This window comes from Pteropus alecto, unplaced genomic scaffold (assembly GCF_000325575.1).
Source record: "Pteropus alecto unplaced genomic scaffold, ASM32557v1 scaffold22, whole genome shotgun sequence".
In the NCBI taxonomy this organism is placed as follows: domain Eukaryota; kingdom Metazoa; phylum Chordata; class Mammalia; order Chiroptera; family Pteropodidae; genus Pteropus; species Pteropus alecto.
The window spans coordinates 8,926,749-8,953,769 of record NW_006434839.1 but is presented as its reverse complement, the minus strand read 5'-3'; the positions used below and the strand labels follow the sequence as shown (position 1 = coordinate 8,953,769).

At 37.8% G+C, this 27,021-nt stretch overlaps 1 protein-coding gene and 1 pseudogene across 1 annotated transcript in view; both read right to left on the bottom strand.

Moving 5' to 3' along the window:
- The window catches only part of COPG2 (coatomer protein complex subunit gamma 2), a 109,417-nt gene that overhangs the window by 43,117 nt on the left and 39,279 nt on the right, over window positions 1-27,021 (bottom strand). The window contains exons 9-19 of the mRNA XM_006910512.2: window positions 22,569-22,702; window positions 21,939-22,006; window positions 19,731-19,919; window positions 15,166-15,261; window positions 14,612-14,855; window positions 12,473-12,548; window positions 11,531-11,634; window positions 10,913-11,038; window positions 10,042-10,104; window positions 9,427-9,566; window positions 8,706-8,877 (exon numbers count right to left, since the gene is read on the bottom strand). Coding sequence (XP_006910574.1) covers window positions 8,706-8,877; window positions 9,427-9,566; window positions 10,042-10,104; window positions 10,913-11,038; window positions 11,531-11,634; window positions 12,473-12,548; window positions 14,612-14,855; window positions 15,166-15,261; window positions 19,731-19,919; window positions 21,939-22,006; window positions 22,569-22,702 — 1,412 coding nt within the window. The remainder of the gene's footprint in view (window positions 1-8,705; window positions 8,878-9,426; window positions 9,567-10,041; window positions 10,105-10,912; window positions 11,039-11,530; window positions 11,635-12,472; window positions 12,549-14,611; window positions 14,856-15,165; window positions 15,262-19,730; window positions 19,920-21,938; window positions 22,007-22,568; window positions 22,703-27,021) is intronic.
- LOC112478844 lies at window positions 20,910-21,028 on the bottom strand (annotated as a pseudogene).

Here is a 27,021-nt window from a genome sequence, read left to right as displayed (position 1 = left end):
GAAAAAAAGATGGGAGATTGTAAAAAAAAAAAAAAAAAAAAAGATTAAAAAAAAAGAAAAACAAAAAACGAGAAAAAAAAAAGTCCCCTGGTGACAGAAAAATGAAGGAGAACCACAGAAAGCATTTCCTGAGGGCAACGTCAGAAGGGTGTGCAAAAGGGGTCTCAGGAGAAACAGGCAAGGTTCCAGGGAGTCACATTTGCAGGTCCTGGAGGGTTTGCACAGCCTGGTCCACAGGAATAGGGAGGATGATGCTGGGGAACGGGTGGCAAGGCATGAAGTGGGTTTGGGCTCTGGGTTCAGATCTCTGGGTGCATTGAGTTTCACAAGGACAGACACGAGGCCAGGGTTGGGTCAGAGGATTTTCGACGTGGGGTGGTGAGGACAGCAGCCAAGACTCTGGATCTGAGATAGCCATTTTTCTGTGAGCTTGTGGCCCTAATCCACATGCAGTGTTCGGGTCATGACTACAGCTTGAGGAGTGGGTGAAAGAGACTTGGGAAACCAATCCCAGGGGACACAGGAAGGAGGTATAGAAAAGGGAGAAGGAAGGGAGAGGTCTGATTGTTGGAAAGGAGATGGGTGTGAGGACCACAGGGGACAAGATTGACAAGACTGAGACCTAAGAGACTGTGACAGGGCTTGAGTGTCACACAGGTGCCGGCCAGGACGCGTGTGAGGGTGGCATGTGGGAAGCTGCATGCTTTAATGCAGAGTCCGGATTGAGGCTTGGTGGGTAGGAAGGAGTCCACACAAAAGGGAATGTGATGGTTCCAAGACGAGAGGGCCGGGTGTGTGTGAGAGCGGGGACAACGCTGGCTGGACCTTCAGGATCAAGGGTCAGTGGAACCTGGTGGAAGGTGCAGAGAGAGCGGGACTGTGCATTCCATGGGGTGAGGTTGGGCATCCACAGCAGTGATTCTTCCCGGGGGTGGGAGGGGTGGTTTCACCCGAGGGGGGGATGAGGGCATGGTCCCCAAAGGAGGCCTATCAACACATCTGAGCGGGGGAGCAGAGTTCTGCTCAAATAAAAGTAAAAAAAAAAAAATTTGAAAAAAAAAATCACAAAAACATACCCGAAAGATGTTGCTGATAGGCCACTTTGGGGTCATGCATCCTCGGGTGAGAATCACTGGGTGGAAGGGCAGAAGGCAGAGCGGGCCAGATAAAGGAAACATCAGCAGATGAACCGCGGACTCGGGGTACATGTGGCATCAGAGTCGAGAGTGCCAGACTTGGGCAAAAAGGACCCTACCAGGCGGACAGCGAGCTTTGGATGTAGCCTAGAATGTACCTGGAAAGATGGTAGAGGCGTCCGCTTCACTGCCAGTGGGTAGGGAATGGAGCACAAACATGGTGTTCTCAGTGCGGAGGATACTTGAGGAGTAAAGCTGAGGTAGTTGCTGGCAGTGGAGACTCATAGGAAGATGTCTGGTTGGAATGTGAGGACTTAGCACCCAAAGGGACGTCTGTAGCGAGGTAGGGGTAGAAGGGACAAAACCCAACACTGAATGATATACTGAAACATGTGTCCTTACAAGATATGAGAAGGACCGAGAGAATGAGAATTGTACCCCAGGTTCATGGCTCGGTGAATTTACGCCATGCTGAGAAGCATGTAGGGCGTAGGAGGAAAGAAGAATGGTGAATGTTAAAAAAAAAAAAAAAAACCAAAAAAAAAAAGGTCCCCTGTTGTTAGGAAAATGAAGGAGATCAGAGCATTCATTTTCCTCGAGCAATGTCACAAAGGTTGCTACGAAGGTGTTTCAGTGGCAACAGGCAAGGTTTCAGGGAGTCGCATTTGCAGGTCTCGGATGGTTTGCCCAGGTTGGTCCATGGGTTGTGGAGGAGGATGCTGGGGAAGGGGTGGCAGGGCAAGAGGTGGGGTTGGTCTTCAGGTTTGGATCTCTGGGTGCATTGGGTTTCACGGCGATGGACGTGAGGCTAGGGTTTGGACAGGGGATTCTCGGGGTACCCCACGGCATGAGTGTTTCAGGTGTCACAGTCGTGAGTCGGGGTACGTGGGGCATCAGAGTTTAGTGTGTTAGACATCGGGGAAAAGGACCATGGACCAAGCAAACAGAGACCTTTATGACTAGTGCAGAAGGCACCTATGATTGGGATCACTAGTAATGATAAAGATGAAGCACCATCACGGTGGTCCTTAAGTAGAATATGCTTAATTATACAGCTGATGCAAACTGCATTGGCTGAGTGTTGCTTTGTGTCACGTGGATGTGAGTGGGGAGGACATGACAGTGTATCTGCACAGATGACAGTGGCAGATCAGATGGTAGAGAGCCCTGACGGGATCACTGGGAAGACAGATGATGGCCAGGGTGGGAGGAGGAGAGGAAGAGCAGATGGCATTACCTTCGGTTCCCTGGAGGCTGAGATTGTGGGCAGTGGTGTCAGACATGGACTTGACAGTCGCAGGGACAGGAGAGTGGGCTGAAGTAAATTTGTGGGACAGGAAAATGTTAGAGAATCAAAGGAAGAGGCTTCCGCAGAGCTGCGTGAGAGTGCTGTGCAACAAAGGGGTGTGAATGGGAAGACTGAAGGTTACAGGGAGCTATGTTTGCAGGTCCCGGGAATAAACCAGTCTGGCAGGGAGTGAGCACTGGTCGGTGGGTGGAGCGTGTAAATTCAGTATGTCTCAGGCAGTGATGACTAAATTAGTATGAGGTGTTGGGGGGGGTAGAAGAAAGGAGCACCCAGCAGAGAAGACTATGAATCCAGCCAGAAGGTTCATGGACACCTAAAAGAATTTGCATGGCTCAGGTAGGACATTTTCTTTGCTGTGCATGCAGCAGACAAGCCAAGCAGGAGAGATGATGAAAGCGGGCCCGGGAGGTGGAAGGGCAGGTGAGCGGTCTCGACCAGTGGGACAGTGTGGTGGAGGAGACGTGGTCCAACGGGCCAGAAGAGTGAGGAAGGGCAGGCGATGGCATCTCACAGCTACGGCCGGAGGAGCGGGGAACCACTGAGCCAAGAGTGCTGGTAAAGAGCCTAAAGATGGGAGTGGATGGGGGGAGTCCAGGAACTTTGCCCCCATGAGTGAGCGAGGGTGTGAGGGAGCCCACGCAGAAGGGCACAGAGCGGGTCAGGCACACGAGGAACATGGGAGAAGTGGAAGGGGCCAGTAAAGGATGATGTGTAGAGACAAGTGGTCCATTAAAATGGAGACAACCCTGTCAAGGGCATGGCATGGTAAAATTATGAAAGGTCAACAAAGTCCTGAGAAGTGCCACCCTTCTATAAAACAGCAGACCTGAAAAAGTGTGTTTAGTGTTGAATTTAGACAGCACTTGGCTTGAGTACAGAATGCTGGTGACAAAGCAGCTGCTGCGATGGATGGAGCATGAGCGCAGGTCAAGAGGGGAGCAGATGTCAAGGAACAAAGCCCTGTTGAATCAGTTGCACGGCTAGCAGATGGTAGGGGCAGTAGGACAGTATGCTGAAGATGAAGCAGAGGGCCTCTCGAAGACAAGAAGATAAGAAAAGGCAGAGGATGGGCCATGCAAGGTTATCTACACCCAGGGTGGAAAGAGAGAGAGTGGAATCTCGGCATCATGAGAAGGCAGCCGACAGGATGTGAGTTGCGTCGAGTGGCAATGAGACGATGAAGGGACAGGGAGCATGGAGGAGGAGAAGAGGACTTTCTGATTGTGAGAGGGGCTCAGGTGGGTAAAGGGGCATCGTGGAGAAGGGCAAAGCAGCCTGAGGAGCCCACGATCCGGGGATGTGGCAGATGTCAGGGATCAAGTTGCATACTGGGTACTGAAGCCAGACAGCAGGAACATACTAGTGAATATAGGGAAGTGTATGTGGAGTCTGTTCTATCTGTGGGCAAGCACTGTTTCACGGGAAAGTAAACAATGTAGAATATTTATAAAGGGAGAAGTTATGGGATAGACAAGTATAAAGTAAGGGCAGTGTAGCGCAATCTACTGGACTTCGAAAGAATGGTATTTAGCAATGAGAAAATATGCATCCTATAGATGGTATGTTCTTCCAATGAAAATGAGCAGAGGAAAAATGGAAAGAAGTGGTTAAAATGAAATTGAGATTAAGTGGACAGCATACATATTGTCATTCTCAGAATTATTGGGGAACATTACAATGGCGATGATACACAGTGTTCCCTGTTAAACTTGATCACAGTTGACAGATCACAGAGGGAGCATGAGCTACATATCCTAAAGGAAATGGCAGAAATATATAAAAAGAAGGGGTCACAGAGAAATTGGTGGCTACTGGAAAAGTCTACCAGAAAAATCACGACAAAGTGGGTTGATGCAGGAGAGGAAATGGTCATACAGAGATAAATTCGCCAAGTGACATCAGAAGGGCGAGCGGCAGCCGCGGTCCTCCTAACATTAGTACATTTGACAGCCAAAGCTGAAAATGCATGCGAGAGGCTGGCATTGTTCGGAGTCATAAGAGCAGGTAAAGGAGCAAGTTCACACATGTTCACATACTGAATCCATTTAAAGGCAAGACAGGCTGTGAATCAAGCATGGGTGGTAGAAACAAGCAAGAGTATTTTCTAAGACCAAAAGAGGGAAAAGGGAGAAATGAATGGATATGTCATGTTTATGTTGCATTCTAGAGAGATGTTATCATTTAGCAAAAGCAGCAATAGATTGTGGATGATGACGATGGTGGTGTGAAAATGGAACATGAAATAGTAGGACAGACAGATCGAAAGCACAGCGCGAATGTTAGAAATTCCAGGTATCTGATGAAAGGCAGACTGGTTACAAGATGAATGAACAGGTGAATAAGGAGGTCTCAAACTGAGAATCCCAGCCGATCTCATGATGGGTCAAACTGGAAGAATATTGATTTAAAGGCCAGACTGATACAAATTCTAGAGATAAAGGCAGGGGAAATGGTGACTGAACAGTAATGTCTTACCTATCCTGCTTTTTTAGTATATAATAAAAATTCAAATTATGTGCTTAGTTTGAAAGAATGCAGAGTTTTATCAAAGGTCCTTAATATGGATCCCAGTGAGTAGATGGAGGTGAGTCAAAGTAAAAAACTCTGAGATAAATTTGACTTAATTGAAGTTGTAGATTTAATACAGAATATCAGGAGTTAATATGGTTAATATTATACAACAAATAATGGAATAGAGACTACAGATTCAGAGAAAAGTTGAGTCCATCAGAATCCTCTGGTAGCTCAAGTTAAGATGGAGGTTTAAGGAAATGTAGGCAGAAAATCGAGAAGTGAAGAATACACGAAAGAGTTATGAATTGTCATATAAGAGGCAGCATCCCTAATGAAAAACAGAGAAAAGAAACTCTCATACATGTACTGCTAAACTTGATCTTAGCAAGGGTGTTTTCTATTGAAGACTTTTTAAATGAGTTATTTCAATTTGCTGAGATGGGCTTGAAATGAGAAATATGATGCAATAAGGCCTGACAGTCCAATAATAAAAATAGATATTAGCAAGATTCTGAGTAGATAACAACAAAAAATTAAATAGACAGGGGCATTACAGAGGTCCAAAGTGTGGAAAAATCTCTAAACTGTTTCATATATATGCTGTTACTGGTATAAAAATATTCAGAGGAAAGAAGTTGAATGAGAAAAAATACTGAGAAAGAATGCTGCCTTGAAGGCTTTTCTAAAAATTTTTGAGTAAAAGAATAATTGCTGGAGGCCAGAAGATAATATGTAGGACTAACCGAATGGAGACTTACTCTTTCCACAAATTGCCCATCATTGAGGGAAGGAGTTAAGGTCATATCTTGCGTTGGGTTAAAGTAAATTTTTTCAGATGGTGTAGATGTTTTGTACACTTATAAAGTAAGGAGGAGTGGAAAAGTTTAAAGTTACAACAAATGTTAACAATACTAGAATAACTTTCTGGAGATTAAGAGGGTGTGTGTCTTTTGAACTATGGAAGACTTGATTTTTAAAGAGGATGAAGGAAGAAAGTGGATAGCTCCAGAACCGAAACAATTAATAGCTTCTATTTATTGAGTGTTTATATGTCTGGCATCATGCTAATCACCTTACCCAATTTCATTTCACCCTTACGACAATCCCGGAAGGCTTATAGAGATCAAATAACTTGTCCGAGATTACACAGTATGTAGCAGAGTCAGAATTTGAATCCCAATTTGTCTATCTCCAAAACCTGTATCTCTTTCTATTATGCTATACGATTTTCAAGTTGAAGAAAATCACAATCCACGTGATTTTCTTTCTGTGATTATAAGGAAAATATATTTTCTGAGATGAGACCAAGTAGAGGAGATGTACAGATTTTCGAGTGATTGGTAAAATTTGGAATAGTTGCGATGGGAAAATTCAAAAAAGAAGGAATGGGGAAAAGACTTTTTTATTACCATCTATGCCCTGGTATTTCACTTCTATTCATTGCACAGCATAGACTTTGGATTGGCCATGGATTCAAAACTTTAGAATTTCTGACAAAGACAAAAGAATAGAAAGGAGTTGTTTTTAAGCAGGTGTATGATGGGTGAAATAGAAATCAGCCACTACTAACAAAGTTTTAAAAGTCCAAGTGTTGACACAAATTCCATTTCTTTTCTCCACCATGCAATGACAAGAGTTTATAACTGACTTTTAGCACTAATCGGCAAACCCTCTGAGTTTAACAAAACGAAAATTCTCCAAATTTTAATAAATAAAATACTAACAAACCATCAAGCAAAAGTGTCCGTAGCCAGCAGACCAAAGGTTAAAACCTCTGGGCTAATTTGTAAGATCTATATTTCAAAAGAAATTAACCCCTTCGTAACGAGGGGTAAGAAAACCTCCCCCTCTACACTTACTCTCTTAGTAGAAATGTTTTCTGTCGTTTTCTTCTGAACTATATGTAACTTCTGTATTTTCAATATTGTTGTTTTATGTATCTTGATATTGTAAAATTGTATTTATTGTATTCTGTTAAGACCACTGCCTGGGGTGTGAGGCACCTGAGTTATCAGTTATCCAAGTGAACCTGGGGATATGGGAGGAGCTTGTATCGTCAACTGGGAGGAGCTTGATTCTTTAACGGGTTCAGCATTTCGCTTCCCTCTAGAAGTGAGTGGCGAAGTAGCATTCCTTAACAACAGAAACTTGGTGAGAAGTAGCACGGGAGGAGGAATCATGAAATATGGAGAAAAGACCACTTGAAAGAACTGATAAAGTGCAGAGTTTTCTAGGATGATAGCACAAGCTGCAGGGCTACATTAAGACAGGGCCTGGATACTGGTTTGGAACAAGAAAAGACTAGCTTTGCTTAAGAGTCCAGCCGGCTTAATTACTGGCTGGTCGTTATACTTAAGACACATCTAACCTAAGGGAAACGGACCAGGAGAGAAAGCGATGATAAAAGGGAATGGAACTAGAGCAACCTCATAAAGGGACGAAGGAGGTAATGAAAGGTTAACTTCGATGGCCTAATGCTCAAAGGAGAAATAGTGGAGGCTAGATGGGAAAGTGCCTTCCTACCCAGGGGGTTATGGATCCAGGGGGGCTGCAGATTAGAAGTGCAGGTCCACCAGGGGCCAGAGGGGACAACCTGGGATTCAGACCCAGCAATGGTGCCAACTTGAATCTACCTCGTGTTAGAGTGAGTAAACTGGTCTATCGTCCAACACAGACAAGATTGGGCAGGGGCTCCCAGAACCCACATCTGAAAAGGGAGTTCGGAGAGGGGCTAAAAGAAGGCAGGTTAAGCCCCAAGTGTAACTGAATGATGACCAGGGATAACTATTTACTAGTACTTCTACGATTTCTTGTAACTGTATCTTCCCCACCATTTGTTCATTTTGTTAATTTTTGTTCTTTCCTGTACTTGTAGTAAAAATTGTTTTTTTCTGTACTAGTAGTAAAAGTTGTTTTTTCCTGTACTAGTAATAAAAATTGTTAAAATATAAATGCGATGTATGTACTTATTTCCTTGAAAACCGGGTACCAGTTGTGAATGCTCTGCAGTGAATATGGGAAGAGATGAACTCAGGTGGGAAATGAGGAAAAGAAATCAAGTACAGCAAATGCCTGACATTCAGAAGAGACAGGTCAAAAGACCTCAAATCCCCAAATGTGTCAATACTACTACTGGCACTAGCTGCTGGTTCCCCTCCAAAGCCACCCTCCACCCGCTGCCAACTTTCAGACTGCATATGGTTCAAGTAGAGAATTACAAAGCCTTTCCCATACATGCACACACGACTGTTGGTGAAGACACTCATTAGGCTGAGACATACGCTCACATGCCAGCCTTACACTGCATGACCTTCGAAAATGATATATTTTAAAATGCCATGCACCTACTAAATAAAAAGCCCTCAAGATGCCCTGGAAAGAAATATCAGGGAGAAGCAGGCCACGCTTCTTCACAGGAGGCATCGGGTATATGAAACCTCGTCAGTGGTTACACTGTACCACCAGAAAGCCTTTTTGAACTACCCCTGCATACATTCAGTTTCTCTTTTAAGATGAAAAGTCCAGCAAATTTTACTCAGAGACTTAGTTATATATTAGTTATAAATAATATTCCTGCACCAGTAACTGATTTTATAAATAAAAATATATCACCATTATCATTACATTTAATTCTGGAAAAGAACCATATTCTTGAACTCCAAATGTGTGTCCAGACATTTAAGAGCTCAAGCAGTAATGCGTTCTTAACTACGTAAGTATATCTCTTCCCTTTTGTGGGTTCGTACCTGCTGAAGAGTCATCATCGGGCAAACGGACAAGAGTGTAACATATTCCTGGTTGATTATATGTGAGGCTGAGGGCGGGAATGTAACACAGCACTTCAAAGGAATCTGATGGTTCCACCTGCACTGTCACTTTCTCCAGTAGCTGGTCATTGAGAGTATTGGTACAGTCAAACTGAAAAGGCAAACAGAAAAAAAGTTATCACTGTTTGCAAGCAAGTTCTTCCTTCCGTCCTATAACCCACAACTCAGTTCTGGAAACCTTCGCTCCCTAAACAGCGCTGCAGGTCTCCTCCAAAGATTTTTCTTTAGACCACAGGGATAGCCTTATTCTTGAGGTTTTGGGGTTTTTATTATTCATTAGTTTTGTTCTCTTTCGTGAGATTTAGTTCTGCCTAACAAGATGGCAGATGTCTGGGAATCAAATTGAAATCCAAGTTCTTGGAACAGCCCGCATAATTTAACCTGTTAAATGACGATTATTTTTTAATAGGTGATACTGTATGTTGCTCAACTTCTTCAGACATTTTGTTTTTATGTCCTCTTAGTTTTTAACCCATCATATGAAGGCATCTCTGTAGCTATGGCGTTAGGAAAGAAAACAAGAAATGCTGCCAATTTGCTTTGCTATAGAAAGAACTAGAATCATAAACTAACGGGGAGTTAATACTTGTCTTCAAACATACTAAGCCCCTAAAGGAGCCAGTTAGGGCACTTTTCTCACCTGGAACACAATGTGGTTGGTAAACATGTGCTTAATACAACGAACAAAATATTCTGTTTCTGCTTCTGTAAGTTGAACAGGCTCAGAAGACTTGAACAAGGGTCCTAGATTCATAAACTCAGGAATAGCAGCCAATTGTTCTATCAAGAAATAAAGAAAAGAAGGAAGAGAGTAAAATACGAAGACAAAGGGGAAAGACATTCTGGATGCCTAAAATGTCTTACATTTCCAATAGCCTGACAAATAATTTAAAACTCTAATATCTCCCCCAAGGTTTAGTAAAACGATGTTTTAAGAGAGTTTATATATTCGATTACTAAAAGCAAAAAAATAAAATAAAATAAAATAAACTATATTCCTAATTTTTTTAGAATTTGAGCTCTCTGTTAACCAAGATACAGAGCAAGAACATTCCCGGTTAGAGAGTTAGCACCTGGAAATGGGAAAGCGCCACAGACCCCAGGTGGCCCCAGCAACTGTGACCTATGACAAGGTTTCAGCCGGACAAAGATTTCCTATACTGATAATTTATCAGATTTAATGAAAGTAGCAGAATGTTCCATTTACAGTGCCTAGGGTGCAGGGCTATGACTTCTACCCATCGAATCATCATACCTTGGAAAATGTCTTGCCTGGAAGGAGCCAACTTCTCTGGCTTAGTAGCCACAAGTGTGATTTCTACAAAGACAGATATGAGCAATCAAGTGAGCTTCCCTCCCACTACTGAGCTGAAAATGCTGACAGACAGAAACTTCTTGAACACTTATAAGGGGCTATTGCTAAATCACAGGCTTCTGTCACTTTTTTGGAGGGACGCTCAGATTAAAATGTATTTAGTAAACATTTTGTGAAATTACAAAGCAAGCCCTAAAAATACAGAATTTGCTTTAAGTGGACCATGACATACAAAAAAAAAATTACTCTTAAAAGAAGGAACAATTTATAAAACAAATCTCATGATTCAAATAGAAAAAATTACCTGTATCAACAGAAAAACTGAAAATGTTCAGTTAAGAGTGTTCATTCTCATTTCTACCTCTAAACATTTGTTTTCTTTTTTCTTTTGAATTTTAAAGTTAGATATTCCCTGGGAATATATATTTTTTTATAATCTTGTCCCATATATTCTTTCAAGACAAACCTCCGATAGCAAAATTAAGGAATTACCAACTTCAGAAAATAAAAATAGGAGGTGACAGCAAAATTACTGCTCTAAGACACACAGTGACAACTAACTTCAAATGCTGTAATACTGAGCATTAAAACAGAGAAAAAACTTTCAATATGGGTCATGTTTCATATTGCTTTTATGAAAAAAAAAAAACCAACCCAGGACATTTTTTTAAGACCTTAATAAAAAAAAAATCCACCTTAATTCTAAAAGATTTAGAAGTATAGAGTGACAATTAAACAAAGGTATTAGAGAAAATATGCTAACAGCTTATTCCATTGGTGAAAAACTAACAGAGTGAAGCGTTCCCATTACCTGCTTTCTGTTCAAAGACAGGAGCCATAGCGAGAGGAATAGACTTCATGTCAAATGGTTTTTCTGAAGGCTCCAATGTGTACTGGTATAAGGCTTTTTCCATCCCTGGAACAGAAACTGTCAAACCTGTGAAACACAGAAATCTCGGCATTACAACTTCTTTCCAGTGCTAGGATCCAGATGGGCCCAGATTTATAACATCTATCTATACTTTCTGAGGGAGAACAATAAAACTACACATGTTGTAACCTAAATGATTAAAAGTAAAGGTTATTACATAAAACTGTCTTAAGATTTCATCCAAGGAAGCATGGGAACAGAGCATAAACATTTCCAGAAAAGAAAGCAACTTAGCCACGTGGAAACAATGATAGCATAAGAAAAGGGAGAAAAGGTAAACCTTTCTGTGAGGGAGCTCAAGGAGGACCAGGAACAAGCAGGTATTCTTTGGACTTTTATATACTTTAGGTTTCTCTAGAAATGGAAGTGCATTCAAAGACAAAAACCATGCATTTTGCCTAGTGAAGCCAGCTCGTATGCAAATCATCATGAGATATGCTTCTAAGATACCATCTGGGGAACAAAAGTGTATTGTCCACATCCTCAGCTCTCACTGACCATTGAAGATATATGTAGCATTCAGTGCCATCTGCCTTTGCTGCAGCACATTCAGATAGAAGGTAGCTCTGTCCCGTACCTCATCATCAGTATCCATCATACACCTGTCCAGGGGACACAGAATAGGCATGTCACAGCACCCTAAGGATTCCTCATAGCTTTACCACCATACCTATAGGACACGATCAGCCATGTAATGCTACCTTTTTTATAAAAGAGCTCAACAACAGTCAACAGTGGATCCTAAAATCTCCATAAATCTTTAGCATTGCTCTGAATTGGTAAAGAAATAGTGTCATTATGAATCAGAAGCACTATATAAGACAGACATTAAAATAATTAGGAAGAACACAGTAACAGAAGATAGTCTGGAGTTTTTTCTTGGATCTACAACCACATGACTCTGGTAAAGACTTAAACTTCTTTATAATTAAGAAGTAGGAATATTAGACTTTCTATGGATACTAAAAAGCATTCAGAATCCAGGCATTGTTATTACTCAAATGGCAATTTGTTTCATTTAAACCAGCCAGCCTTTGGTTTATCATTTTTCTGCTTTAATTACAAGATATAATCACAGAGTGTTTGTAAAAGCCGAGTATTTTCCTCATCAAATAGGGAGTCATGGAGACCATAAAAAGCTGATATTTTCAACTCTACTTAGTGAATCACGTTGAAGCTGGCCTCTATTACACAAATTGAGACACATGCATTAAAGTCACTTTCTCAAAATCATACAGAGAGAAATCCAAAGTCAAATTTTATAGTTTTAGCACATACAAAATTACTAGGTAAGGACAAAATTGCCATTTGCCCCTCACTTACTCCATCAGCTCTACTCTTAGGCCCTGTAATGCACTTGATACGGTACAATGAGGAATTCTATATTCAGTCATATGCTGATGTTTATTTTAAAAAGATAAAAGGCATTCTTTTACTTACCTTTGTAGGAGTACAAGGATGCTTGGGAGAAGATTCTCATTCTGAGCCCCAAATTTAGCCAAAGCACTCACAGCAGCTATATTGAAGCATAAAACGAAGCAACATAAATACTGGTTTCTAGAGTTAAGTAGTAATCATTCGAAAAAATTAGAGAAGCTTCCCAATGTTCAGGGGAAATAAACTTGTCTTATCGTGTGTTTCTTGATCTCATTTCTTTCACCCATTTACACATAAACAGAAATCTTCAGGCTCAAGAGGCTCTGAATGGGAAAATCTTCCATGCAGTGTGGGAAAGGAATCATATGTTTTATGAGGTATCCTCTACTGTGACCACGAACCTTTATACACCGTACTGAATAATTAAGCTCTAATCTCAAACAACCAGCTCAACAAAGATTGATTGCTCTCCTAACTTTTGTCAGGAACTGTGACAGGTGCTGAGGGGAGAAAGAGGAAAGACTCAGATAGAACCTGACTTGAAGGAGTTGCGCACTAGTGGGAAAGACAGGCAAGTAAAGGGATAATGACAACGCAGCACAGTAAGTCCACATCCTGGAGAACTACATCCAGGATGCTATCTGAATACGGAGAGGGGACTTTAAATCAGAATTGGTGGAGGAGAAGTAAGACGGGGGGGTTAACACTTATTACTTGAGTTAAATTGTGAAGAACTAGCAGAGTTAGCCTAGAGGGAATGGGCAGGAAAAAGAGTATTGGCAGAATGACAAGTGAAGACCTCGGCCCAGAGAAGCAAGCTTGGATTAACACTGGAACTGGACACAGGTGAGTAAGGCTGACCTGTATTGGAGAGCAGGAGACAAGTGAGAGCCAAGAGATAAAATAAAAATAGGTGCAGTTTAACCTCAAAGTTATTACTAAAGGAGGTTAAATGTATTTGTAGCAGTGTGTGCTATGCAAAATTAGTAAGCAGGTTTTGTAGGCAAAGACTGTTTTTGGAGCAGAGTATGGAGAACAGACTGGATCTGTGTAAGGCTAGAAGCAATCAGACTAGGTGGGTGCTGGAAACAGACGAGAGCCTAAAGCAGCACCCTTGAAAACAGGAAAATGAAGAAATATTAAGAAGACAGAACTGATAGAATTTTGCCAAAGAACAGATGAGGGGGAAAAAACAGTGGAATAAGTTTCTGCCTTTGAACTGAGTTGATAAAGGTGAGGATTTCAGTTTAGGTGAGTTGGAATTTCAAGTTGAAGTGCCTTAGACAGTTGGGCCTACAAGTTCAGGAAAGAGGTGTGAGTTCAATGTCACAGCATATCAAGAGAGCTCTGAAAATGATCACCATAAAAAACAGGTAGTTAAGAAGACAAACCCCTAAGGAAAACTAAGATTTTAAGGAATGGAAGGAAATCTCTCTAAATAAGACTGCGGAGTGATGGGAAGATGCAGGTTGTTGTGGAAGCCAAGGGAAAGACTTTCATGAAGTGTTTAGTCAATAGTACATCAAACTGACTGACGTGAACAAAGATAAGAACTTTAAGGTGTCTAACTTGATTTTCAAACTACCATATAAGTAATATTTTTAAAAAATAGTTTCAGAGGATTTTTAATGGAGAGAGCTAGATGAGTTGGAGAGAAAATGAAGAATAAGTTCATGGAGGCAGCTAGTAATGGCGACTTTAATTTTCTCTGACAGAGAAAATACAGTCAGTAGCTAGTGAAAGATAACAGACCAAAGGAGGATTCATATTTTAATAGGAGAGAGTCGAACCTGTTCACATGCTAAGAGGAAGGAATGATTAAAGAGAAATTTTTTTAAAAAAAAAAAAAAAAAAAAAAAATCCTAAGACCTGTTTAATAAGACACTTAAAAAATACAGATGCACACACACAAATTTCATAGACATTCAAACTTATGGTACAACTCTGAAAAAATGGATACTGCCATCACGGTATTCCCATTATACCAAATGCCAAGGGTTATTTGTCCCTAATATAAGGCAAAACTCAGGATGAAAATTGGAATACAGAGAAAGAGCTGTATATCTAGGGCCTAAGTATGCTCCAACATCCCACCATCAAACAGACCTTACGACTTCATTTTCCAATTTCATCACCACCCCCTTGAGTTACGCATTTCAGAAGATCAGCAGTTACATCATTATCAGTGTTCCAACGACTCACCAGCTCGGACAGCCTCATTCTCCAGTACGACCCTATTAAAAATAAAGCGGATATATTTGGAGGGGACAGGCGTTCTGGGGCCCTCTTTGCCCAACAAGTGTAGAATCTTAGTAGCCAGAACAGTGTGTTCACAGTCTTCGATGAATTCACAAAGGTGGGCTAGGCCCGTTTCTTTGCTCTCTGGGTTCTCTTCCACAATGCTGATTATGCAGTCTACGATGGCCCGCTTGTATTCGAAGCCTCCCTGGCAAAAGAGAAAACTGCCATTCATTCTGAGGATGCTTTCTGGAAAAATGCTTATACTCTGGAGGCTCATGCTCATAGTATGCAAATTTCCTTCCCCTTCCCTGATGAAAAGAACAAAAGTGGTTTTTCTCCAAGGGGGAAAGTCAGTGCGATAGCACGTTTAGTAATAAGACAGCAACCAGAATTAAGCATACTATTTGAGAGGCATGCTGAAATGACAAAGAAAGCTGCTTTAAATGCTAAGGTATTTAACAGAAACCATAAGAATTTGAGAGTAACTTCCAACGATTAAGAAGTAGTCCACCTACATCGTCTCGGAGCATGTTGGAGAGGAAAGTCATCATGACGCTGTGCTTTCGAGGATATTTCTGACAGAGAGCACTAATTGCCTGCACAACCACCACCTGTAGAAAAACAAACAAAAGGCCATTCGCTTTTATGATGACTGTACGACTACCACTCATTAAAAAAAAAAACAAAAAAACAGAAAAGATGTTCATTTTTGTAACTTTAGCTACTAAGCATAGTTATTTAATGCAAGCTAAGAGGCGCTGTATTTACTCAAAATGACAATAATGGTTCTTTATGAAAAATAAGCAAAGAGACCTCAAGGGAAAAGAAAAAGCAACGTAAAAATGAAGTTCATTCAAGAGACCCTACCCCTCTGCTCCAAGCAAATAAGCACATATAATTTTTAAAGCGAGCAGTAAAGATTAAAAGCTTGAACAGATTGATTTCCATAGAAGAAACAGAGGAAGTTACCAAGGAACTATTTTACAAAATGGTTTCTAGGAGAATTTTACCACAACTTTTTTACTGGGATCTGTGACCAGTGTCAAAAAGTGAGAACAGTGTGAGATTTTACCCTACTTGCAAGCTAACAAGTTAGCTTGTTACATGGATGTTAGTAAAAAAACACGAGAATCCTGGATCAGAGATGAAAGACAGTAAATTACTCACAACAACAGCAATGGCTAGAGTATACGTATTTAAGGCCGTTCTCCTGAGCCCCAGTTCCCACAGGGCAACACAAAAAGGGCTAGAACTGCAGTAGGTTGCACTTCAGGACAAGAACCTGAGGTGTGGCACTTGAATATTTGATAGTGGCAGTAAGCATGTCGGTCCTCTGTTCTGAAGGGAAACATTATCTTCATTACACTGGACAGTGAGCATGTTTGCTTTTTACTCTAGAGGGAGCACTAGCTGTATCTTCAAGGGCTGTATGGAAACCTGACCTTTACTTTTACAGGGAGACAATGTCTTTCCTCAGGCTGGAAGCTATCTTGCACTACACAAAGGGAACAAAGCTGGGACAGTAGGAAACAAAGGACAGCTAGTGCCTAACTTGCAAGGTGTGCAGAAATACAAGAAACTCATGGAGAATTGAGAATTGTCTCCCATAAACCAGATAGTCCCAAATCTGTATACATCATTTCAGAGCATAGAAAATGAAGAAAAACATTCAATCTTTTTATGAAGCAATAACACCTAAACTTAATAAAGATGGTATATATAGGAAAGGAAAAAATTATACAAGTCATTTATGAATACTGATGCAAAAATTCTAAGTGATAATTAGACTAATACTCGAACGCTACAGTAAGAAAATAATATGTCATGGTGAAATGGGGTTTATATCAAGAAGGCAAGAATGGTTCACCATTAGAACTGATTAATATAATGCATCATATTAGTGAATCTATGGAGAAAAATCACGATTATATCAACAGATGCTGAAAAGCCTTTGATAAACTCTAACATCCATTCCTAATAAAAATTCTTGAAAAAATAGGAATAGATGAATGGTTCCATTTTATATACACACACACATATACATATGTGCACATGCACAAACACCCCAATCCTAATGTTAGCATATTAATAGAGAATCCCGAGACTCATTCCCATTAAGGTCAGAAACAATACAAGGATGCCACTATCTTGACTATTATTTAACATTATTCTGGAGATATCAGCCAATGCAATTAGACAAGAGAAAACAGAGGAATAAGAATTAGAAAATAAAAGACAAAACTACCTTTATTTGCAGATGACTTTATAGTATACCTGAAAACCCTAGAGAATCAATAATAAAACTAACTCAACAAAATAATTCAGCAAGGTAGTAGGATACAAAATTTACATGCAAAAACAATACTATTCATATGCATGAATAATAACTAGTTAAAAGATACAATGGACAAAAAAGCATTTATAATAGCAACAACAAAAAGATAAAGTACTCAGGAAAGCATTTTAAAGACATTCAAAACTAATATAAAAATGTAGTAAAATCTCTTGAAAGGCACAAAAGTAGATAAATTATAAGACATCCCTTGTTCTTGGTTAAAATGTCAACATCATCAAAATCTCTGTTCTACCCTAATTTAACATATAAACTTAATGTTAACCCAATAAAAATGCCAATGAGATTTTTTATAAAGTTAGATCAGTTAAAACTAAAGTTCATAAGGATAAATATACATGTAAGAATAGCTAGGGAACAATGAAAATAAAAAGCTATGTGGGGGACTAACAGCTATTAATACATCCTACAAAGCTTCTATATTTAAAATAGTGTACGGTACTAATGTATGAATAAACAGAACATAGAATAGACTAGAAAGCCCCCAAATAGACCCAAGTACATATGAAATTTTAGTATATGATAAAAGTGGTACCTTAAATCACTGAGACAAAGACAGTCTTTTAAATAAAACTTGGGGGGATAACTGGATAGTGACTGGAAAAGGATGAGATCCATTTCTCATACCATATATAATAAAATCCAATGGATCAGATAGCTAAATGTAAAACATGGAACTGTGCAAGTACTAGAAGAAAACATAGGTGAATTCTCATTTACCCATTCAGATCTTATAATTTGAAGGGAAAGGCTTTCTAACTATTACTCAAAACTCAAATGCAATCAAATAAAAGATTGACAAATTTGATTACCAAAAAAAAAAACTTTTGCACAAAAAAAAAGACATAAGAAAAAGAAAAATGACAAACTAGGAGAAAATATAACATTTCACAGATAAAGAAATAATATCCCTGATATACAAAAGACTAAGTTATTGAAGAAACAAAAGACCAAAAATCCTATAGAAACTGGAGAAAAGACATATGCAGACAATATTCAAAAAGATGAATTAAACGATCCTTAAAAATATGAAAAGATGTTTAACTTCCCTCATAATAAAAGATATCCTGATTAAAACTACATTAAGATACCTTTCAACCTAGCATATGGAGCTCTAGGGATTTACCCTAAAGATATACCTCCAATGTTTCAAGAAAACATATGAAAAAGGTTACCCACTGCAGCATTTATTTGTAATTGCAAAATATCTAAATGTCCAAGCATAAGAGATTCGTTCAATAAACTACATCACAAAATGACCTTCATAGGTTCCCCAAAACGTCCGTCTCAATATACAGGCTGTTGGCTTTTTAAAAGTCTAGATGTAACGCAGACAACAGTTTAGTGGTTACCAGAGAAAAAGGAGGGAAGGAAGGAGGTAGAAAAAGGGTAAAGGGGGTCAGATATGGTGACGGAAGCCAATTTAACTCTGGGTGATGAACACACAATGCAACATATAGATGACGTATTACTGAACTGTACATGTAAAACTTTTATCAACCAATGTCACCCAACAAATTCAATTTTTTAAAAAGTCTAGATATATACTAGAAGAGAGTACATAAGTAAAAAGAGGATTAGTTATACTTCTTTAGAAATATGAATGAAAGAATAAAATCTTTCTACTTTAATTATTCTTTTGTTCTTCTGATTATCTCTAACACATTCTCACCAGTTCTATTCAACAATGTACCGGAAGTCCTAGCCATTTTAATAAGGCAAGAAAAAGAAAAGCATTTGGATTAGAAATGAAAAAGTGAAACTGCCCCTATTAACAGAGAATGTGATTATATAGAAGACCTATGTAAATAATATATGTAACTATTAGAACTAATACAGTACTTAGCAAGGATATCAAGTTATGGGAACATAAAAAAAGTATTTGTATATACTAGTAGCAAACGATGAAAAGAAATTTTAATAAAATAGAATCAAAAAGCATAAAATATTTCAATATATATTTAATAAAAGACATGCAAGACCTCTAGAGTAAATGCTACAACATATTGCTCAGAGAAATTAAAGACCTAAATAAAGGGAAAGGTATACCATATTCATGAACTGGAAGAATTATCATTAAGATGTGAATTCTCTCCAAATATAAATTCAACACATCCCTGATCGTAATCCTAGCAGGCTTCGTTTTAAAGAGTTTATAAGCTGATTGTAAATCTTATGGAAATGCAAAAGAGCTAAAATATTAAAAAAGGACAAAGTTGAAAGACTACACTTAACATTTAAAAGGTACCATAAAAAAAACAATAAACACAGCGTTGTACTGGCATAGGATTGACAAGCGGATCAATGGAATATGATAAGGAGCCCAGAAATACACCTATAATTATATGGTTATCTACTTTTCAGACAAAGATGCCAAAGAACTCCAATGGAATGCTGGAATGATGGGATATTATGCTGGAATGATGGGATATTATGTAAAAAAACTGAATTTATCATACACAATACACAAATATTAATTCAAGCTGCATCATAAAACAAAATGAAAAAGCTAAAACCATAAAATATTTACAATAAAACAAGAAGATATCTTTAAGACTTAAAAGTAGACAAAGGTTTCTTTGGACACAGAATGCAAACTGTGAAAGAAAGAAATTAATAAATTTGATTTCATAAAAACAAAACTTCGGCTCATCAAAAGATACTGCTAAAAAAAGAAATAGGCGAGCCAGAGACTAGGAGAAAACATGATCATATTCTAACTCTTACCTTGAACTCATCTGAGATTTCGGACACAAAAGAAGATATCTGCTTCATGAGCCTGTCCACACTGCTCTCACTTCCTGTTTTGAGGAGTGTAGTAATGGCAAGGGTGGCGATGCTTCTGTTTGAGTCTGTGATCAAGTTTTCTAAATCCAGATTGCAGGCAGTAACAGCAGAGGGGTGCTTCATCGCCACCTTGTGGAAGGGCAAGAAAAATACTAAGCAAATTGCCACTGATAAAGACCAGAATGTTAAAAAGCAAAGGAAGAAATCATTTCAATTTAAATAACAAGTGACTTTTTAAAATCTGAACAGGACAACATGGGTTAAAAGAAATTGTTTCAAGAAGAACTTTTCCAAATAAGATATGTCAATTGATAAATGATTAACAGCCACAGTCGTATAGTATAGCATAGCACTTTCTTTTCCCAGTTTTCTATAACCTGTATAACAATACTGGTCTGTCTTTTATTAGTTTTTCCTTATAGTACATGTGTACATGGGCATCTATTTCATTAGAAGTTAGTATCTCTGAGAATAGGACTTAGCATGGTAAACACTGCTCAAAGACTGTTAGTATCTTACCACTTAGAAAACATTTCCATATTTAAATAAGCAAACTCTAGCCAAACTGAATTGCCTGCAGTCACAAAAACATGTCTGTCATCCTCCTTTGTTACTGTCAATGTCGTTCACCTCTCTGCCTGTCCCAATATTAATATAGAATCCTTTACTCACAAATTTAAAGTCTGAAAACTAGGCAAAGTATTGGTATCAAAATTCATTTAACGGCAAACATGACCCAAACTAATTAAGTCTTAATTTATTACAGTTAGTAAGGATAGTCAAATGGCAGTGCAGTAATATTAATGTGTCTAATGCTGGGGTGCTGGCTCCAGGCCCAATGGGGTTAGTATATAAGAGATAGCATCACATAACCTTTCTAAAATTCACAAAATACTGAATTCTGGGATATATCTGGCTCCAAGACTATAGATGAAGGAATGTGCACCTATATCAACTCTTTGAAATACAATTCACATAGTTGTTCTTTTTTATTTTATTTTTAAAAATTTTTTAATTTTATTATTATTTTTTCAGGCGATGCAACCCTTGGCTGACCTCACAGATTGCAAGGACCTTGTCAGCTTACAATCCCTTATTTTTTATTTTATTTATTTTTTACGCCTACAGCACCTGGTCTTCCTAGGTAGTCTCCCATCCAAGTACTAACCAGGCCCAACCCTGCTTAGCTTCCAAGATCAGATAGGATCGGGCTTGTTCAGGGTGGCATAACTGTAGACCCTCAAATAGCTGCTCTATAAAGGCTCCTCTAAATTCTCTCCTCCAAATGTTCATACAATTAATTTACAATCAATCACATACTGCCTTATGACAAGTCTTCTACTGCATTAAACTTTAGTATTATTTATTTTAAATTATTATGGTTATTTAATTTATCCTATTTCTGTACTGTATCCTCTAGTCCCAGGCCTTATGATAGCCAAAGCCACATGTTACTACTAAGCATCTGAAATGTTGCTAGTTTAAACTGAGATGCTGTAAATATAAAATATATACTCGATGTGAAAGATTTAATATGAAAAAATAAGACAAATATCTTCAATAAATTTATACTGATTACATATTAATATTACATTTTATACATATTAAGGTAAGTATATATTAAAATTAATCTCATCCTTTAAAAAATTTTAAGTGATTATGTTAAGATTTAAAATTTCATATGTGACTAACATTTTGTTTCTATTGGACAGTGCTACTACAGACCAGCACTGCCCAAAAGAACTATCTGCAGTGATGGAAATGTCCCATATCTGCACTGACCAAAATGATAGTCACTGACTTCATGTGGCTACTGAGCACATGAAGTGTGATTAGAGTGACTGAGGAATGAATTTTTTAATTTTATTTAATATTATTTAAATGAAAACAGTCCCTTATAGCTAATAGCCATCATATTGGACAGTGTGACTCTTGACTATAATGTGCTTAAAAGTCAGAAATGAATTACAATCTTTAGTTGAATAATAGTGAAAATGGCAATACTAAAGGCCACAAATATAAGTGAGGTGCTACAGAAGTGAAATCCATAAATCACATCTACTAATCTTGAAGAGAAAGCCAAATGTTTAATATTTATGTTTCTCAATCAAATATTGATATGTCAATAGATAGCAAAGGGACACCTACCTTGTTCAAGGTCCTCACAGCTGCATATCTCAAAGCTGGCTTAGGAGAGCTACAGAACAACTGAAGAACTGGAAGAAAAAAAAAAAGACCACTGTGAATATAGCTCATTTCACCATATAGCATGTATCTGAAAATACAGTACATGAAGAATCATAATCAACATATGCATAAGGAAATTAGATCACGGGCATCAAAAATTCACACAAAAAATGTATCATCAAAAATAGAAAAAGCACTTTTTGTTGAGCTATAAAAACTTTAAATATAAAAAACAGTTTATTTTTTCTAAAAATTACTATACCCATTAATTTTTTCTAAAAATTACTATACCCATTAATTTTTTAATTTAATTGATAGGAATATTTATAGTTATAAGAACAAATGGGCTTTTTAAATATTAAAGAGAACTGAAGTCATTAAAGTTACTTCAGAAAAAGAAATAATTAAAGAATAACTAAAAGAATTCATCTACAAATCAGAATGCAAAGGCTACACACACACACACACACACACACATATACAGAGCTAAAGTTCAAAAATCATTCTTAATACTTATCCTGCAGACCTCTGAAGCTTAAAACAAAGACATAAGAATATAAACAAATGCCAGCTATCAAACATATGACTAACCTGAAACAGCAGGTGCCAACTCCCTTGCAGTACAGTTAGGTAGATGGATGATAGCTGAAGCAGCTTCATAAATAACCATTTCATGTTTATTTCGCAAGCAGCTCTCAATGAAATCAAAGAGTGGACTTTCGTGACTGACAATAAAAATATACAGGCCATCATTAGATATCAATAACCACAGAGGCAATATGCATGTGGTTAAAAGCACAGACTGGGAAACACTTTTGAAATTACGGATGAAGGACCTCTGAAAATCCACTCCTCCATAAAAACAATAAGAACACGGGCATAAATTTTCAAAAATCAACTTTTTCAGCATTCTAGAAATTAGCCAAAGGCTTGCAACAATCCCAGGAACATTTACTCAACAAAAACAGCTGAATCTTTATAAGGACAGTAAGCTTTCTGGTGTTTTAACTTACTCTATTTCCATCCTCTCTTCCCAGTTTCATGGCAGCCTTAGAAACCAACAGCCTCAAAACCATAGTAGCTATGAAAGCTAGCAGCCTAGGAGCCACTGGAGGAGGCAGATGGGTCTACAGTTCCCTCAAAAGCCCTGTCCCCAGAGAACTGTCACTATTTGACCTGATTGGTACTTCCTAGAAAAGCCCCATTCATGGAATTAATCTTTATTTCATATGACTCAGAGCTCATTCAGTGAGGAAAGTCCTATATCCCCAAGGAACCTGTCCCCCACAAAAGTCCTATATCCCCAAGGAACCTGGCAATTGTTTAACACTGCAGTTGCCAGAGGCAGTTCGGGCAAATAAGAAGCTGCACAAAAAAACTTAAAAGGAAAATCTGAGGAATGAGATGTCCACAGGGAGTTTTGACAATTTCTGATATATTTCTAGAAATCTAAAAGGCCATGCAAACGTGGAAGGCTATGCAAATACCCAGGAAACACCTGACTCTCACCAATGTTTGACTATGAGGTTTTGTGCAAGTAGGAAGTGAAAGCTAAGGCAGAGTTATAAACTGCAAGAGCATGGAAGGCATGTGCCAACACACAAAGTGCCCACTGGGAAAAGGGTAAGAGACATGCTGGTTTAAAGCTTTTAAGAAAATCTGTCAGATCATTATCTGACAACTCAGCTAACCAAGTAGAGACATCCGTGGTTGCACATGACAAAGGATAAAGACTGCAGAATTAGCCCAAGAAAGTCACTAAACAAATACCAACAACAAAGAGCAACAATAACAAACTCTGAGGATGAGGAAGGGGGGAATATGATTACCAGAACTGCCATATTATATTATATAAAATATCTAGTTTTTGACAAAAAGTTATGATACAAAGAAATAGTAAAGTATGGCTCATATATGGGGGGAGGGGAGTCAATAGAATTTACTCCTGAGGAAGCCCAAATATTGGATTTACTAGGCAGATTTTAAGTCAATTTATATAAATATGTTCAAAGAAGTAAAGGAAACCATATCTAAAGAATTAAAGAGAATTAAAAAATTAAAGGCATGACGATCATGCTTGGTCAAAGAGAATATTAATAAAGAGATAGAGAAAGAAAGCAGTCGAAGAGAAAGAGGAACAAAAAGGACTGGAGATTTACACAGAACAAATAGCAAAATGGCAAAGGTAAATCCAACAATATTGATAATTATATTGAATGTGGTCTAAACACCCCATTGAAAAGATAATGACAGACAGTATTTTAAAAAAGCAAAATCCAATTATATTCGATCTATAAGAGACACACATTAGACTCAAAGATACAAATAAAATGAAAGTAAAAATATGGGAAAATATATGCCATGCAACAGTAACCGTAAGAGATCAGGAATGGCTATATTAATAGCGGCAAAATAGAATTTAAGACAAAAACATTACAAGAGGTAAAAAGACATTTCATAACGAAAAAGGTCAATCCTTCGGAACGATAAAACAATGATAAACATATACACACTTAACAACAGTCTCAAAATATGTAAAGCAAAACTTGTCAAAACAAAATGAGAAATAGATCATTTAACAATAATAGTTGGAGATGTCTATACGTACCCAATAACTGATGGAACAACTAGACAGAAAATCATCAAGGATATGGAAGACTGAAACAACATAATCACCCAACTCAACCTAGAACATTCAATCCAATGACTGTAAAATACATTTTTTTCAACTGCAAATGAACAGTTTTCAAGGATAGATTACATGCCAGTTATAAAACAAGTTTCAATACATTTAGAAGAACAGAACTCATCAAAGTATGCTCCCCAACTACAACTGAATTAAATTACAAATCAGCGACAGAAAATAAATAGGAGATATTCCCAAACATTTGGAAATTAGACAACATATGTCTAGGTAACCTGTGGATCAAGAATGTATCAAATGGAAATTGACAAAACATATGAAACTGAATGAAAATGAAACACAACAAATCAAAATTTATGAGCTGTAGCTAAAGCAATGCTTGGAGGGAAATTTATACTTTATACACCTACACCAGAAAAGAAGAAAGGTCTCAAATCAATAACCTGAGCTTCTACAATGGAGAAATTAGAAAAAAAAGAGTAAACCAAGCCCAAAGCAAGAGATGAGATAATAAAGGTCAGAGATCAATGGAATAGAATGAAGAAAAATAATAATAATTTTTTAAAAATCAGGAAACCTAAAGTTAGTGCTTTGAAAAACTTTCAGCTAAACTAACAAAGAAACAAGAGGAAAAACTCAAATTACTGACCTTAAAGAAATCAAAATTATTATAAGGGCATATTATAAACAAATATATGCCAGCACATTAGATAACTTATATAAAACAGACAAATCCTTAAAAAAGATCAAACTACCAAAACTGACTCATGAAGAAATACAAACTCTAAATAGACCCTTGAGTTAGTTACTTAAAATCTTCCCTTGAAAAGCACAGGTCCCGATGACTTCGTTAATTCTATCAAATATTTAAAGAATAATACCAGCCCTTCAAAAACTCAGAAAATAAATGAGGTAGGTACACTGCTTCCCAACTGATGTTGTAATGCCAGTATTACCTGGACAACAAAGACAAATTTTCACAAGAAAACTACATACCAATATCCCTCCTGACATAGACACGGAACTCAACAAAATATCAGTAAACTGAATCCAGCAACACATAAAAAGAATTTTACACCATAATTAAGTATTATTTATCCCAGGAATGCAAAATTGGCTTAACAATAGAAAATCAATTTGTTATATACCATATTAATAACAAAGGATAGAAACCATGTGATCATCTTACTAGATGCAGAAAAAGCAACTAACAAAATCTAATACCATTCAGGAAAAATACTCTAAAAAACAAACCCTAAAGGTCGAAGGGACTGTCCTCAACCTCATAAAGGGCATCTTTAGAAAATCAACAGTTAACATCATACTTAATGCTTCCCCCTTATGATCAGGGACAAGGCAAGGATATTTGCTTTCATTATTTCTACTCAACATTGTGCTCAGTAGAAATTTAAAAAAAAAGAAATTAAAGACATCAGTTTGGAAAAGAAGTAAAACTGCCTTTGTTCATAGATAACGTGATCCTGTACAGAGAAAATCCCAAGGAATATACACACGGACATTGAAAGAGAGTGAGAGGGAGGGAGGGAGGAAGGACACTAAATGACCAAAAGCAAGGTTATAGGATACAAGATCAACATGCAAAAATTAATTGTATTTCTATATGTTGGCAACAATTAATCTAAAACACGATAAAAACAGTTCAATTCATAACAGCATTAGAAAAGAATAAAATACTTAGAAAGGCATTTAATAAAAACAATGCAAGACTTTTATACTGAAAACTACAAAACCCTGCTGAGAAATCTTAATAAATGGAGAAACAGTCTCTGTTCATGAACTAGAACATGACAGACCAAATGGACCTTAGAGACATACTCAGAACATTCCACCCAACAGCAGCAGAATACACTTTCTTCTCAATTGCACACGAAACATTCTCCAGGATAGATCACATGTTAGGTCACAAAACAAGTCTTAACAAATGTAAGATTTAAATCATATCAAACATCTTTTTCAATCACAATGGAGTGAAACTAGAAATCAGTAACAGAAGGAAAACTAGAAAATTCACAAATATGCGGAAATTAAACACACTGCTGACCAACCAATAGGTCAAAAAAGAAATCAAAAGGGAAGTTAGAAAATACCATGAGACAAACAAAAACACGACATACCAAAATTTATGGGACTCAGTAAAAGAAGTACTAAGAGGAAAGTTTATAGTAAAAAACTCATTTTTTTGACATGCCATTTATGAGAATATACATACAAAATCAAAAAGAATTGCCAGAGAAATTCTGAGAATTAACAAGTAGATTTAACAAGTCAGGGTAAAAGTGATTTCGCTCAAAACTGATCTGCTGGCCACCTGGGAAAAAAGTTGGATTCCTATGAATTTCCATAACAACTGGACTCAGCTGAACATGTAAAGAAATCTTT